This window comes from Sardina pilchardus, chromosome 6 (genome assembly GCF_963854185.1).
Source record: "Sardina pilchardus chromosome 6, fSarPil1.1, whole genome shotgun sequence".
Taxonomy (NCBI): domain Eukaryota; kingdom Metazoa; phylum Chordata; class Actinopteri; order Clupeiformes; family Clupeidae; genus Sardina; species Sardina pilchardus.
The window spans coordinates 32933561-32951060 of record NC_084999.1 but is presented as its reverse complement, the minus strand read 5'-3'; the positions used below and the strand labels follow the sequence as shown (position 1 = coordinate 32951060).

Here is a 17500-nt window from a genome sequence, read left to right as displayed (position 1 = left end):
CCTCGGCCTGATGGCAGGATTTAAATTGGTGGGCGTGGCCTCGGCCATCGGCGGTGGGATTCTTGGGTTTGCCGGCGGCAACCTGATCCAAAAACGCAAACGAGAGCGCGTGGACGTCCAGCTCCAGCAGCTGAAGAACACACACGATGATTAAAATGAACTATTGTACTCACACACACACGTCTACTGACAAGCACACAAACAGACTCCAAGCATACAGTTGGATTTGTACACAAAACCTGTGATTCCTGTTATATTCAAGAGTTGTTTGTTTGCTTGCTCAATCACTGAGCTGCTTTAATTTCACAGAGGTCGCAGCAATCACACACGACTCTCGGTGAATCTTGAACTAGCCTCGTGCCAAAAGATGTCATTGTTTATGCTCAAAGCCATTTGATTAGCCCATTTTATTTGCCTTAATTATACACCACAAGCCTCTGCTGTAGTTCTGGCACTTGAATCAAAGCCCAATGAATGTGACTGACACATCGCCATCCACATTCACACACGCCTGATGATCAGTTCTTAACCTCCACCAAGCCTTATTGGAGGTGCTGCAGTATGGGAGTGGTGGTTGACTGATGGGCTGTCTGACTCTGACTGTACAGTGATGCACTTGAAATAATAAATATTTAGAATAATTTAACATATCCTAATAATTGAACATAAACATACTGTATTGATATGCACACTGAATATCCACTCTGCCTCATAGGGATGAGTCTGGCTGTCACTTAGTGATAATGTTATAAATAAAATATATTACCAATGAGAGGGGTTATTTCCTGTATAACCTCAAGACTGTATGAAGCTGCTTAGCCACTGAGCACATGGCAGCATTCTCTATGGTTCTGTGATGAGCCTGACACTAGACAGCGAGACTGCCGACAGCAACTAAACGAATGCAGGGAGTTGAGGATGGAAATGGGAAGAAATGGTTTGACTATTGACTAGCAGGACGGTAACTTTTCTTTTAATAATTAACAGTGCTGGCAAATGCTACTCCTTTATGTGTCTCAAAGGACTGTACCTGTGCAAACCCATACATACACTAATACCTCTCCTGCAGCTAGAAACAAGAACACGCCACACAGAATCTTGTAAAATGTTTTTTTTTTTTATTATTTTACTTTTTCCTTCCCCTTCTGAGATGACTCTGATTTACTCCCCTCCACCATCCCCAGTTGTGCTCCAGCCTTTGTGGCAGGGCTTCATATGAGACTTCATGAGCCTGGACCTGAACCAGTCTGCATCCGCACACACAGCTTTCACCCTCTCTTATACACTCACACACACACTCACACGCGCGCGAGCACACACACACACACACAGAGTACTGGAGTGAGTATTGAATGACCACAGTAAGACAGTGAATGGCCTGCATCTCTTGTTCTACATCCCCTCTCCCTCTCTGTCTGTCTCTTGCTCGCTATCGATCTCTCACTCACACGCACAAACACACACACATATACACAGTGAACGGCCTGCACGTCATTGAAAGTGATTTCCCCATGATTTCTCAGACCCATGAGAGGTCCAAACTCATGTGTGTACCTCAGAACGAGCATCACCTCTTCATTGCTCTGCTTGATTTTTTTTCCTTTTCTTACAAAAAAACAAGAAAAAACTTCGGCTGACAGAAATGGGGTGGGGAAGCAAAACAGAAAAAAATGTATTTAATTTAGACACGACTGACCGACAGAGCACAAACATATTTACACGCTTCAAAAAAATAAAAAAAAACGCTCTATTTGTTTTTCTTCGCCTATTTTCTCTCTCTCTCTCACGTTCTCTCTCTCTCTCCTTCCATTTCTCCACTCGTCCTTCTCGTCCTTCTCCTCGATGTCCACAGTAAAACAGAGTGATGGAGGGTCCGCCAGGAGAGGCGGGGCCAGGCCACGGGGGGCGGGGCTGCCGGCTCTAGGTTCTGGGTGGGTTGTGTGTTCTAAATGTCTGTGTGAACGTGTGTGTGTGTGTGTGTGTGTTGTCTTTGTGTGTTGTGTGGTGTATATGTGTACATGATGTGTGGGGGTGTGTGTGTGTATATTGTAGGTTTTCTTAAGAGTGTGTTTGGGTCACAGCTCGTCGCGGTCTCTCAGGAGAGTGTAGCGCGTTTCGCTGGGAGCCAGCTTCTGGAAGGAGCTCTCTGGAGGATTGCTTGCCACCTCCTTGTTCTCCTCCTGTTACACACAAACAAACACACACACACACATTATTATTACTGGTGAAGCGAGTGCTAATGAATTACACAGGTGATATGGTAGAGATTTCTCAATAGTTAGACCGTTACAGAGGAAATGAGTAGCAAGAACAATGCACAACTCTTTCACTAGTCAGTCAAATGAGGCAGTAGAATCCACTGATACTGCTGATGCAAGATTTGTGTTAAAGTGAGATATGGTCAAGATGAGGATATCTGTAAAAATTAACGTTGAAAGGCACTTAAAAAAGAGAGGGTTGTTCACAGGTTTTCTCTTTTAAAATACTTCTTCACATGTGGAAATGTGTTGGAAGTGTATGACTTCACCTGGTGTGCTGCATAGAAATGAAGTTGAACGTGAATTCTGTCTGTGGTGTGTGTGTGTGTATGTGTGTGTGTGTGTGTGTGTGTGTGTGTGTGAGTGTGAGTTGTTACCAGTCCTGGTGTGCTGTCTGTAGGATCAGGCCCATGGTGGAACTCTCTATGTAATTTTCCTGAGTGAAGGTCCAACACAAACTGTTTCAGCTTTCCTGGAATCCTGCAAATGGACAAGAACACACATGGATTTAATGAGATCAAACAACACACAATGGCAATAGTGTACACACGCAGTTAAAATATCTAGACTTGTCCGCCATGGATAGTGATGCTTCCGCTTCTCTAAGGTCCTCAGTAATGAAGTGCAGTGATGAAGTGATGTTCCTTAACCAGTGTACAGAATGGAATTTGTTTTCTTTTCAACTTTTCACTAATTAATGTGAGAATTGAGGACCATATGGGAATCATAAGTAGTATATTTATAGTACAAAAAGGGAAAACTCTCTGGTTGGCCTGCCTCCAAGTTTCTGTTTATATGAATTTGTGAGGCTGAACACTCGCCAAACAGCATTGCTACTTCCAAAGCCCTCCACAGTACACAGGCTTTTACTTAATCTTGAATATCCACTGCATGGGATTGAGACAAATTCTATATTGCGTGTGTGTGTGTGTGTGTGATGCGGTGGATGAAATGAACAGATTTGGGCTACTTACGAGAGGTCGCTGTACTCTGGGAAGACATACATGTGTCTAAAGCTGTCAATGGCGATGACTGGGCAGTCTGCAGGCGTCTTTTGGATATGGAGGAGAGGGTGGCGGAACTTATCGCAGTCGGCATGCAGGAAGTTGATGGACCCTGCCAGAGGAGGAGGTAAGGAGGACATGTTGAACTGCTACAGGCAACAGAACTCAACTGAAACATGTGTGAGACACTCCGTGGAGGAAGACAGACAGACAGAGAGATAGAGAGGGGAGATCTGTGGGTGTTTGTGGTCAACATTCTGAGTGTGACCCCCCCTGACCTCTCACCCTGACGTGACCTCACCCTTCTCACTGATGAGTTGCCGGGCAACCTCGTGCTGAAACTTCTCCAGGCTCTCCGTGTCGTCCTTCAGATGGAAGAGGATCAGAAAGGGAATGCCTTCCTCCGTCAGCTCCTGAACACACACACGGCACACACATTTAGCACAACACGCTCTCCCACTAGCCAACTAGGACATATGGGCTGGTCCAAAACACAGGGGGAAAGAGTCTCCATTAGTGTGAGGGTGAGTGCGTGTGTGTTGATGGTGTAGCAGGAAGACAGAGGTATGTGGGGAGAGACAGAGAATGAGAGAAAGAGGCCATGTGGTTGCTGGGTGACAGAGGGACAATTGCCTCAGCGAGTTATTTTAAAGATGTGACACACACACACACACACACACAAAACTGTGGGAAAAGTACACTGAGAAGGAGATGCGGGGCAGAGAAAGGACAAGAGGAGAGATGGCAGTCGGTCAGGGTATAAAAGCGGATGAGGAGAGGAGGGGACGACAGTGTGGGGCAGGAGAGGCGTTGGCTCTACCTCTCCGTTCTCGAAGGTGATCTCTCGGACCAGAGGGACACACTTGTCCTGGGCCCAGGCGTACGTCAGGTCGAAGTTGGTGAGGGAGCCCAGGAAGACCATATCTGGGGCGTTCTCCCCCATAGGCTTGTAGATCACGTTATCGCCGCTGAAGCGCTCGGGCTTGGACACCTCCCTGCACACAGACAAATTCAGATGATTGAGTCATATAAACTGACAGACAGAACAGCAAAAACTAGCGTTCGAGAAAGAGACAGCGAGACAGTCTTACCCAAAGGCAGCCATGAACACACAGTCATCTCTCAGGATATTGGCCACTTTCTCAAAGCTCTTGTAGTTTTCGGTCTCCTTCGTCTCAAAGTAGCCCACGATGGTGCGCTTACTCCTCTGTGTGTGTGAATGTACAAGAGTGTGAAATAGAGCCAGAGAGAGCAAACAAACATGATACTGTGTTTGAGTAGCGGACACAGCCAGCATCCCCCACCCCCCATCCCCCCACATGACTGGCATAAACCAACAGGCCAGGCCAGGGTGTGAGGAAGTGACTCACGTCTATAGTGGTGAGTTCCTCCAGGCTCTTCATCTCCACGATGGGCTGGACCCTCTGCTGGCGGATGAAGTCGGCGATGGCCACCACCGACCTCTGACCCCTGTACTCGCGCTTCATCATCATTCCGTTCCGGAAGAGCTTCAGCGTCGGGTACTTACTGATGCGATACCGCTGGGCAATGTCCGCTGTTCAGACAGACACACGCCCCAGAGGTCAACAAACAGCCACTTCAATTAAGGAGTGATTATTCTCTTCAAAAGGCAAAGTACGCAGATAACACACGCCATTTAAGCAACACTAAAGCACTTTTCCTCTGTAGAGATAGAGTATGTTGCATGATTTTATGAAAGTATGATGTATTGCAACATGGAAGCAAGTCAAATTTGAAGTTTCTCTTATGTCTCATTCCATCGAACTACAGATCCATCCGTGACCCGATCTGGTAAACTTACATAGTGCGGTTATAGCCGATATGAGGGGCATGAGGCGAATGCAGAAGTGCAGCTTTGATAAGAACAAATTGGCACTTCCTGTCTAGCTGAAAATACCAATGATGAATGGACTGCACCATTCAGGCAGGGATTGTACACGGATATGAAACTATTGATATATCCTATTGCCCCAGGCGCAATATATCGCCATTGCCACCAAATATTCAGATTTTTTATTTTAGGCTGTACAAAAATGCTTTTGCAACAAAATGCAACATTTTTTTCATTATTAACGGAATTATCAGTATAATGAGATCTACATAATCATACTGCCCAGGTGGTGTGTTTCCAGCTCTATTTTTACACAATCAGTAAAAAGTATCGCAATATATCGCACTATATGGCACTAGAACACAACACATTGTCCATGTACTGCATCGTGACGTTCTGATTAAGCTTGTGGTCATATACAAACAGAGTTATGGCACATGCACATTACAGTTTTTCTCGATTGCTAACACACATTTTCTGAAAATATGCCTCATATTCAAATCCAAAACAACACACACAATGGGCAAAACTCCACAATTCTCCTGCAAAATGACACTTTACCTTCAAAACAATGTAATTTCTCCTCAAAATGCTCTTTTGTTCTCAAGAGACACACACAAGCCATCACCAGTTAAACACTGATGTGCTCAGTGTAAAACACTGCGATGAATTGAAAACACTTCTTCTCCATTCATTATAATGACTTGGGCCTTTTTTTGTTCAGTGTTACACTACAAACAGTACTACAAACAGTAGATAAGCTGATACAGTAAGTTGATCTGCTTACCCTATCAATATTTTGAAATATCTCATTGTTTTCTATTATTTTTCTTTGTATTTCCCGTAATATTATGCCGTTTTTTCTAGGACAATGCTCATGATTTCAGTTTCCTGTTCAGGAGACAGAAGCCCTTGTGTTGGTAATCTTTCGGCTGCCAAATAAATAGTAAAATACTGTAAACTGTGTAGGAATACAAAGTAGGATTACTTTCCCCAAATACTTGAAACATACTTTATTTTTACAGTCCTACAGAACAGCCCACAGGCAATACTGTACTACTGTGCTCATTGAGCTGTATTGTACTGTCCGGTACTGCACTGTATTGATACGCAGCACTGCAATGTTCTAGTGGCTCGGATCTCATCAGAGATTACGGTCCTTGGCCTCCCCATCCTCCTCCTCTACTCTCACTCCTCTGGCTCTGCCTCTGCCTGTACTACTACTGTAATATAAAGCTCTGATTGCTAATTGTAAGACTGTGTGACAGGAGTTTGCCCATCTGATGAGTCAGTGTGCATGATAGGGCAGTTAGCTTTAGAATTTGAATGGCAGTGTGTTCTGTGTGAAAGCAAGAGATTTTCTTCATGAAAATTGTGTCTAATGCACTGAATTGTGTGTAGTGTTTTGAGAACAGTGTGTTATAGAACTGCAATTTGAGTGTAAAGCCAAAATTGTGCTTATAGTTCAGCAGAATCGGTTCAGGAGGTTGGTGCATGAGCTACATATTACTGGAATTGTGTCTCAAGTACCAGAAATTGTGTGTAAACAATTGAGAAAAACTGTAATAATTATCATGTTGCAAAGTACTTGGCAGCTTGGCTACAATAACTATGCTATATATATAGTGTTAAGCTGAACAGTGTTAATGGGCAACCGCATAACTGGTTCCATGCGTTCTTGTTGGATCATCATGAAAATGTGCCTACTGATGATCGAAGTTCTCCAGAAAAATCATAAGTGGGAAGATGCCAGTAGAAGAATGCTCAGAAACATCACCTCGCAACATTGCTTAAAAAGTTGCCTTGTGTATCATCAGGTCTGCTCATAAAACGTTGCGATGTGCTCCTACTTACAACTAAAAGTGAGATGATCCCTTTTAAACAATCTCAATTAATGGCGCCAGTTGACATGTGGTGCCCACAGAGGGGACAGGAGAAGAAAGGGAGCAGGAGAGAATGAAAAGACGCTGGCGGCTGGGGTGGAGACGGAGGGGGCACATTAAAGCAGCCTCCTACTGAGGGTTAAATACTCCAAAGCTGCAGCAGGAGCCCCCTCGCACCCTCCCTCCCTCACACACACACACACACGCACACACACGCGCACACACGCGCACACACACACACACACACACACACACACACACACACACACACAGCAGGGTAGCTCTAAGCTGCCTGGACTTCACAGACGACTGAGTTTTGTCATTAAATCATCAAACATTTTACAGGTCATCAATAATTCCCTTTACTCTATCTCAAAGGATAAGCCAACTGTGTGTGTGTGTGTGTGTGTGTGTGTGTGTGTGTGTGTGTGGTGAGGTACTGCTTGTCTGTGTCAGCCTTATGAATGAATTTTGTGTAATATGTCACATTGGAGTTTATGTGGTGTACTGGTTTTCAATGAGGGCATGGAGGACTTGTGTATTTAAACCTGCACATCTGACTAGATTGTGAGAGGCAAATGCTAAAATGTGCTGTGAGTTTGAACAAGTTTGTGTTCGTGCATGTGTGTGTATTTCATGTGTGAGCAGGTGTATAAGTGTGTGTGTGTGTGTGTGTGTGTGTGTGTGTGTGTGTGTGTGTGTGTGTGTGTGTGTGTGTGTGTGTGTGTGTCTGTGAGTACACTTACAGTGCTGGTCGCAGTCTACCCGTGCAAACACCACATCTCGGCTGTCTGGGAATTCTTCTCTAACCACGTTTGATGATTCTTCAAAGATGGGGTGCAGCATCTGACTGAAGCGACACCTTCACCGACAGAGAGGGACACAGGTGTTACCACAAAGCCAAGCGCATCCTTGCAGCGCAGAATATGCATGAACGGCAACACATATCTTGATCCCTCCCATAAAAACACACACTCTCTCAGAGCCCTCAACACTCACCAGTCCGCATAGAAGTTAACGAGTGCCACTCCGGCATTATCTGTAAAACAGGAAAACAGGAGTATATTATAGACAAAGGGTCAAACAGACGAGATAGTCCCATGCAAATACTTCCACAAACACAAATTTAAACTCACTGAGCGTGTCATCTATGTTGCCAGCATCCAGACTGGTTATCTCTCCCCACACGGGACTGTACAGGCCTGCTACCTGTAGTGGAAAGGGCAGTGTTGTGACAATATGAACGTGCTGATGAGAATAATACCAGTAGCCACACACTGACACTAATGCACACAGTGGGGCTGGGGAGAGAGAGTGTGAGAGAAGCAGGACTGCTTTGGAGATCTGGCAAGGACTAAACAAAACACAGTTGGAGAACTGGCGCACACACATGTGCTTTTACACAAATAAGGGCTCAGTGTTCATAATGGTGATGTTGCAAAAGGACAAGAGTAAATCGCAGCTCAAAGGGAAAGTATAACCCAACAGTAATGATGAAGGACAACAGAAGAGGTGTATCCACCGATCAAAACAAACAGTCTTCCAAAGGGTGGGGCGGATATCGTCGTTCCCTTAAGTATAGCCTGATCATACTGAAAACACACTGTAATTACAACTTATAACCAAAGAGTCTACAGTGTCCAAATACTGCTTGCTGAACGACATATATTTGATACTGGTGGTGCAATGAATAGCGGTTTCTACTTGCTACAAAACGGTTTGAAAGACAATCCGATAACATCGTAGCTTGAGTTAGATTCTCAACCACCGACTGTCAAGGCAGATGGGTTCAGAACTTCAGCTTGCCTGCGTCGCAGCAGAAACGACATACAAAAGTTCCGGGTTAACAGCCAATAGGAAGAGGCCACAACAGAGGAATTCACCAACCGGTGTCTTCTTATCGAAAAAGATGTGGGTGCATTCCGAAATACCTGCTGATGAATTTATGTCATTTGAAATTGTATTTATACTTATGTTGACAAACAGTTGTTAACAACATAACTATACAGATGAGATCAGTGCAAGCTAAATTGGCCCACTAAATGACTTTGTCTCTGCCCGCTACTAAGTTAGCAAGCTCGCTACCACAAAAGTTTCAAGTTCCTGAAAGGCTAATCAGACAATCACAATGTTATTAACGTTAGATCTCATATTTGTCACCTTATAAGTCTACAATGTAACCTGTTTATATAATATGACCAATCGTAACTGTAGCTACAATTTTAGCATATTTTAAAACCATAGCACAACGTCAGCTAGCCAGCCAACCAACCTTTAAAGGCGATAGCCTACTGAAAACTCGCTGGCACAGATTACGAACGTCAGATTGTTGCTGGAGTTAACACTGCATAAAACGTTACAATAAATCAGTGTGCATAACGATGTGTTTAGCACATTCCCGTATGACTGTCATGTGCTACATTTTATCTACATTATAAGAATCCAGTGATTTCACAGGAATAAAAATGATGGGGTGACGTTAATACTGCAACACGGTCACAGCACTTCATACTTCAATGCGTGGCTAACGTTAACACTCCGGCAACTACTAGAACTAGCTATCCAGCTAGAACAGAATTAGCCAGAAGACAAGCTAGCAAGATGCTCTTGTTGGTGACTAGCCAGCTAACACACTGTAGCTGTGATGCCTCATAGAGAACATAGTGTGTTCAAATACCAGATGCTGGGAGTTGAAGAGATGTCAATTGCACTAATAGCACTGATTAGCATGCCCCAGAGAAGATCACTGAAACAAACGAAAAACCAATACATATACTTCATTTAACTGACTGGCAGTACTGTTTAGCTAGTAGCTAGCTCGTTGCAGACTATCGCTAACATAGCCGAGAAGAGGTACCATACATGCGTCTCACGCGGATGCTTACCAGTAATATCGTAAAGTAGTGGAGATCAAGACCGGGTATGATTGATGTTAATTTCATTGTACAGTGGAGTTAATTTGTGTTGTTGAATCTTCCCAGTCTCTCGGTACCACTCCACTACTCAGCTTCAGGAAGTGAACAGTAGGCAAGCACAGAAAGCGACAGCAGCGACAGAAAGGCGTGTACCAGAGCAAGCCTTCCTGGTATGAACACAGATTTATGGGAAATTGTGTTCTATTTGACGCCGTGGTCAATCCATGGTGTCTTGATTAAAACTACAAGTTTCCAAAACTGGACAAGACCTTTCTTCAATTTCCGAAAACGTATTTGGAAGTTGTAGTTTTTAGTTTAGTTCGGGAGACCCAGATGTGTTTTTTTTCCTTGTATCTTTTAGCTGAATTCATCAGCCAGGCAGGGATATTCCAGACTGCATTAAAGCAAAGAGAATTCCAGTGAAACCCATCCAAGGCCAGTAAGTAGTTAGCGTCAGCTTTTAACCAGTGCATAGTCATAGTAGAATTTAACATCGCTGAGCTCGGCATATTTAACATAGAATGATGCGGGTTCTGGTAACTTCATCGTTAACTTTAAGAAGAGCTAGCTATGCTATAACACACTTTAAACCATACTCGTAGTTTGTTATCCGCGTATAACGCAATTGCAAACAAACTAGTAAAGTTGTAATGATGTCTAGTTAATCTGACATTTTTCACGTCAAGAAATCTGAATAGCGGATAAACAAATTATTAATGGCTGATCCGTTAGCTCAACTTTTGTGGCTTGTCAGAATGTGCAACTTTTATATATGTCTAAACATCTAGTCTACAAACTATCCATTCGTAATTAGCCTGTTCAACAACATACTTTTTTAACCGTTGTCTATCTGTAGGCCTAAATCAAGTTGTATTTGCATTATAGCGATATGAAACCGCTGTAACAAAAAAGCTAGCAGCACTCTGGTCCCTCCCAGGGCCTTCTGTGTTGTTAATAACGCTTATTTGACAGAGTTTCTTAACTCGCCTTCATAATAATAAAGTTAAGACGATTTGTTTCATAACATTAAAATAACATTAACAATACAATATAAATCTTCATTTCAAACACTACTTCAAGCAACCATTAACACTCCTATAAAGATTACTTTTGGTAACTGTGCGAATTGAAGTGGAGAATAGGCTATTTTTTGAGAAATTAGAGTGGCAAAAAGACAACGTTTGGTCCATGTCCAGTTTGGTCCATGTCCATGTCCAGTTTATCAAATGCACTGCTGTCAGTTGACAAACAGCAGAGGGTTAAAACCTCCTGGCCTTTAAATCCCTCGGCCTCGACCCTCTGCATGGCCTAGTCTGCTATTACTTATTCATGCAACATATCAGTAACCTAAAATATTCAATCAAGCAGTTTTGACGATCTATTGCTAAAGCCACAGTATGATGATTGCAAACACAACCATGCTGCACTGGTACAGTATGATCAACTTGAAACAGACAGACACACACTCAAACCATGCACCCCCACAATCCATCACTCAAACCACCCCCACAATCCATCACTCCAATCCTCTTTTGTATGATTTCTCTCTGTTGCAGGAAGATCAGAACAGACGGGCTTCTGAGATTAAGCCAAGGTGATAGAGAGCAGACTCTCTCTCTCTCACACACACACACACACACACACACACACACACACACACACACACACACACACACACACACACACACACACACACACACACACACACACACACACATACATACACACGCATACACACATGCACAAAATACCAAGCAAGAGCTGTGCTGGAGACTAACTGCTGAGACAACCCTACTCTGCCAACCATGGTAATTCCCTGTCCTATATTGGCGTTTCGGTCTTTTGCCAGTCCCTTCAATTCTGTACATTTGTATTTGTTTTGACAACAAGTTGTGCATTTAAAGGAGAGGTGAGGTCTGACTTTGATAGATGTCGTCACAGGGCATAGAAGCCTTGTACTTACTCTAAGTGGTACTAACTTTTAGCACTCATGTTCGTGAGACTGTGAACAGAGAGGATCAAGCAGTGTTCACAGCTCTGTGTGTTTATTTCTTTTGGCCTCCTGCATTGTTTAACACAGTCATAAACTGCAAGAATTGCAGTTGTGCAGGATTGCTCTTGAGGTGTGAGCTTACTGTTTGAATCTTTAACAGGCCTAGTAATGCAGGCCTGCGCAACAATCAAGTACACTTAACTCCGTAGCAGCGAACAGTGCATTTCAATTTCCAGGTGTTCATGGTTGTTGAGGATATTTTTTTTTTACCTTTTCATGGCATCTGGAATCAGGTTCATGAAATCTTTTATTAGTTTTTAGTCTCTCATCTAATATGGTAAAGTACAAGCTAGTGTAGATTCTGAGAGGTAGGCATTTTTAAGAGGCTGGTTTTATAGTGTGTGACCTCTAGTTGTCCATGCCATATTGCTTTTCTTTGAAAAGATTGATCATATGATTTAATTTTAGTTGGTAAATTAACGGAACATCAACTTTAGGCCTTAAGTTACTTATTTTATATATGTCTAAGTCTCACAATTGCAGTAGAGTTTATTTAGGCATTCACCATTGAATGTTAGTGTCAGATATATCCAAAGAAGTTTGTCAAATCATGACGGATTCTGAAATAGCTTAATTTAAAAGCATTACATTTCAAAATGTGCCCTTATTTTAAATGTGTGTGGAAAGCTGGTGTGCTTTTGTCAATGTCCTTAATATGTAATGTGTTTGCACCATGTTTATGGTTTACTCAAGCAAGTGTGTGTTTTTAATGTGATATTGTGTAAGGGTTGTTGTATTATCTCTCCCTCTCTCTCTCTCTCTCTCTGTGTGTGTGTGTGTGTGTGTGTGTGTGTATGTGTGTGTTTCACTCATACTAAATGGATTAGTGTTCGCATTAGACCCCTTTGTGAATGCTTAATTAATATGTATTAAATTAAGTGTGTGTCTGAGGGGGGTGTTAATTATTAATGAATGTGACACCCCTCTGGTGATGCAGAGGGTGTATTTGTTCTCACTGGTGATGACCGAAGAAGAGAAAATACACCTTTGCTAAAGCTCATCTCTCTCTCTCTCTCTCTCTCTCCCTCTCTCTCTCGTTCTCTCCCTCTCTCTCTCCCTCTCATTGATTTTCTGTTTGTTATTTTATCACATTATGTTATCAGTGTGGGTATATCCGGAGGCTAAATGGCCCTTTCACACTAATTGGAGGTTTAATTAGATCACATTTTTACCCAACTAGACACTAGGGGGACCTGGGGGCCTGAGTGTGTGTGTTTGTCCTTCTGTGTGATATGAAAGTGTGTGTATGTCTGTGCGTAGACATGCCACACATGTGTTAATACTCACACCTATGCACTAAAGTATCTTGATATGAGTCCATTATTTTAGGTAGATGGGTGTACATGTGCCTTGCTTTTGTATGTGTGTGTCATCACTGTGAGTCAGTCAGCTTACTGTTATCGCAGTCAGTCAATACTGTCGAGCTCCTTCTTCTCCCTGCCAGCATGGTTCAGCCTAGAAAGCTTGACAGCTTAATGCCAACACACACTGTGAAGCAGTCGTCTCACTTCATCCTCTTGTGTTTGTAAAGCACATTGAAAACACCACTCTAACCTCTGCATTTCTGAAGTTCTGACATTGTCTTCTATAATTATTGTTGATAAGCTCAAATTCATATTAAGTCTAGGCCACACACACAAGCACACACATCCACAAATACACCCAGACATACACGCACACACACACACACACACACACACACACACACACACACTTGAGTGATATGATATATAGAATATTCTGATGACCTGGTATAGATGTGTTTATGTGTTGATGATTAGGCATGCCAAAACACACAACACAGGAGAGACCCTCTCCTCTCCCCTAAGGCTCATTTGCCATATTGCATTATGGGTAATCAGAGCTAATGAGGCACACTCTGGTTGTGTCAATCAGGTGAGATGTCTCAGTGGATTGGCTCTGCTGGGATAGACATCAGTGTACCTCAGGGAGTCTTAGCAGTGATTGGCCTGCTGGGTGGATAAGCCCTGAATACCGACTTTAGCACACAGGCCAATTACACTGCCACCATGTTAAGAATATTCCACAATTCCTTTGAATTCACAGAACCATTTAGTTCCACATTAACAACATGCGTCTTGGTTTTGTACTCACGACCTGCCCATTCACACAGCCATTCACTCACAACCCCCTCATTCTCCCCCACCTCTTATCCACGTTAAGAGGTACTTTTAGGAAGTTTATGAAGGGTTTTTTTTGGTTGTCGCTCACGCTGTGAATGAATCCTAAATGTTTTCCATAGTACCAGCGGCGGCCGTGTGTGTGTGTATAAGCAGAGTAAACATTTAATTTGTTTTCATGCGCTCCCATTAAAAACCTCCCCGGTCGGGCTTGGGACCCGGCCGGCTCTGACTCACACACACTAATTATAGTGATATGTTGCGTGCGTGCACACAGGAGACATGCAAAAGCGTTGCCCTAAAAAGTTGTCTAGTCCTTCACTTTCATCACACATAAAAAAAAATCAAACGAGTTACACTACACGTTTCTGTCTTAATTAGTGCTAAGTGGACAGGGAAAACACACCGCAAGTCGCTCTGTCTTTGACGCGCATGCAGGAGATGTACATATGGCTCATTGTTATAGATACATATAATGTGAGAACAGAGTGTGACTGTTAAGTGATAATCAAATGATTGAAATCTTGAAATAGAGACGGGGGCATAATGTGTTAAATGTCTAATTGAGTGAGATCAAGCTTGTTTTTGTGTGTGTGTGTATGTGTGTGTGTGTGTGTGTGTGTGTGCGTGCGCGCGTAGGTGTGACACACATAGTTTGAGCACTAGTAGTGTGCGTGTAAAAGGAAAATGGGTAAAGCGAGGGGTTGATCAGAGCAAAGCTTCCATAAAAACTTGCTCTCACGAAATAACGCTTCCCACACTGACTGTGTACGTGAGTGTGTGTGTGTGTGTGTGTGTGTGTGTGTGTGTGTGTGTGTGTGTGTGTTTGTAATGTTTAATTTCCCAAGCTAAAGTATTTAAACTCTCAGGACTATTAAAAGCCTTAATAACCACATGACACACACAGACAGAGGGGAATTTAACAAGTCTCTACTAACTACTGTAACTAACCCCAATTGCCCTCTGCGAACAGAGTGGAAATCCTTTGTAGAGAGAGTGCGCTGTGTGACTTCACTTCTGTGCAGCATATACATGTCATTGTGTGTGTGTGTGTGTGTGTGTGTGTGTGTGTGTGTGTGTGTGTGTGTGTGTCTGTGTCTGTGTGTTGGGGGTTATAAGTGAGAGAAAGTAATTGATTTCTTCCACTGCAGTATTGATGAGCTCATGAATAAAGTATGAGCTTTGGGGTGTGTCTCAGTGGGGATCCATTTCTTCTCATTTCCCTGTCTTGAAAGTGTGTGTGTGTGTGTGTGAGAGAGAGAGAGAGTGACTGTGTGTGAGTGTGTGTTTGGAAGGTTTTCCAATACGGTTAATCAGGCTAACCGGACATATTCCATGTTCTTGTGTACAGCTGTGAGTGGTGTGGCTTGTGATGCCATCTTCATTTGCATTGCTTCTGATAGTTCTCATTTGTTTGTGTTTGCATATCAAAGGGTCAGTGATGCTTTATGAATGTGTATCTTGTTATGACCGTATGTAGTGAAGTTCATTACACCCCCGGGACTTTGTGTGTGTGTGTGTGTGTGTGTGTCTGTGTGTGTGAGAGAGAGAGAGAGAGGGAGCGAGAGAAGAGTCTAGAGGTGGTAATGCTGACCCTGAACTTGGTATTGATTCATTTAGCCAGGTGAAGCCAACAGAGAGCCGGTCATTCTCATGCAGGGACTCAGTCGGCTAATGACTATGCTGACCACTGGGGACAAACAAGCAGAAGGGCCCTGCAGTAAAACATGATATTTAGAATTTAGATATGTTAAACCCCAAAGTGGTCAAATGCTGTAAATACTCTGCTGAAATGATTTTAGAGTATGTGCGGAACTTCTGATATTGTATGGACACATGTTCATAATATGATCTTTTTTGTGTGTGTGTGTGTGGGGGGGGGGGGGGGGGGAATTAGGAAGGGAGGTGGTTGTGTTTGGTTATGGTGGTTATGGTTATGGTTATAGTTATTTAGCAGACGCCTTTGTCCAAAGCGACATGCAAATAAATAACAATACAAATTAAATTAACAGTGAACAATTACAAAATAGGGAGAATAGCACTATTATAAATACAACTGTATAAAACAATCATTTTAGGCACTAACCTAATGAGAAATAAAACAATGAATATAAGAATAGCAATTAAATAAGTCATTGAATCAATCATATAATAACAATAACTATGGCATGGTATACCCAGGGGGCAAAACCCCCTTTGTTAGGGAAATCAGACATGGGCTGCTGTAAAAGGTTGTCATACAAAAATAAAATCTAGGGTGTCCCAGGATCACAACTTGGGTGGCCAACCCGGTCAATAAGCTGCTGTTTGTGTGTTATCACCCTCTTTATGCCCCATTATAAGTCTATGGACGAATATATTATGGGGTGAATAGGGTAAAGATTTTAACAAATAGATATTCCCACAAAAATTTCTCAGATGATTATTTTCATTAAGGCAATACCTTTTTGTATTGCAAGTTTTCTGAAATACTTTATACATTTATGTAGATGAACCATTATCAAATGAAATATGCACGGATTTGCATATATATAGCCTTGGGCTTGGGGGGCTTAAAGTGCACCTCTATCAACCAAACAAACTTTTGGTGAAAGGTCCGACTATGCTGAATATAAAAATGAATGTTAACATGGGACAATTTTGGGTTACACTAACATAAAACTACATGGGTGTACATTGAGAATCCATGCATTACAATACAATGCAAATACTATAGAGAGATTCATTGTCAAATGTTGTGGAAGAAGGTGAGACTTGTCTCAGCACATATTAAATCATATCTACAGGGTTTAAGATCCTAGAAAATATATAGGTTAGGCTCAGCCTAGGCTGTTTCTTACTGTATTTACCCATAAGGTACAGGCCAAACTTTTGATAGGCTATTGCGTACATTTAAGTGTATGATGCCTCATTTACATATTTGTGCATGATATTTAAAAAAACTTGCAATACAAAAAAGTATTGCCTTAATGTAAATAATCATCTGAGAAATGTTTGTGGGGATATCTATTTGTTAAAATTTTTACCCTATTCACCCCATAATATATTCGTCCATAGACTTATAATGGGGCATAAAAAGGGCAATAACACACAAACAGCAGCTTATTGACCAGGTTGGCCACCCAGGTTGTGATCCTGGGACACCCTAGATTTTAGTTTTGCATGACAACCTTTTACAGCAGCCCATGTCTGTAAAACACCCTTTGCCCCCTGGGTAGTAAGGCTAAATTTAAGGACAATAGCAAAAATAAACGTCAAATTCTATCAATGGACAAATTATAACAAAAACAATACTATTATACAAACCATAACACATAACAAACGCTCAAAAGACTAAGTGCATATTAAACAAATATGCCTTAAGACCCCTCTTAAAAGATCCAAAACTGTTACT

General features: G+C 42.4%; 3 protein-coding genes across 5 annotated transcripts in view; 2 read left to right on the top strand and 1 right to left on the bottom strand.

The window, feature by feature from the left end:
* The window catches only part of stx17 (syntaxin 17), a 10434-nt gene extending 9426 nt beyond the window's left edge, over nt 1–1008 (top strand). The window contains exon 8 of the mRNA XM_062539569.1: nt 1–1008. This exon is cut by the window's left edge and continues 68 nt beyond it. Coding sequence (XP_062395553.1) covers nt 1–154 — 154 coding nt within the window. The 3' untranslated portion in view covers nt 155–1008.
* Nucleotides 1009–1661: 653 nt separating this feature from the next.
* On the bottom strand, nt 1662–10032 carry erp44 (endoplasmic reticulum protein 44). Its single transcript, XM_062539568.1, has 11 exons — nt 9883–10032; nt 8134–8206; nt 7997–8036; nt 7744–7859; nt 4633–4817; nt 4354–4469; nt 4083–4257; nt 3564–3675; nt 3233–3374; nt 2636–2738; nt 1662–2180 (listed from the first exon to the last, which is right to left on the bottom strand). Exons 1-11 carry the CDS (start codon nt 9937–9939, stop codon nt 2076–2078), a joined length of 1224 nt encoding a protein of 407 aa, XP_062395552.1. The 5' UTR covers nt 9940–10032; the 3' UTR covers nt 1662–2075.
* A 175-nt stretch (nt 10033–10207) lies between these two features.
* Nucleotides 10208–17500, top strand: part of invs (inversin) — a 31043-nt gene continuing 23750 nt past the window's right edge. For 2 of the 3 annotated variants that reach the window (XM_062539567.1, XM_062539565.1), the window contains exons 1-2: nt 10208–10351; nt 11469–11720. In XM_062539567.1, the coding sequence (XP_062395551.1) occupies nt 11718–11720 (3 nt within the window). In that variant the 5' untranslated portion in view covers nt 10208–10351; nt 11469–11717. The remainder of the gene's footprint in view (nt 10352–11468; nt 11721–17500) is intronic. The other variant, XM_062539566.1, reaches the window with a different exon arrangement.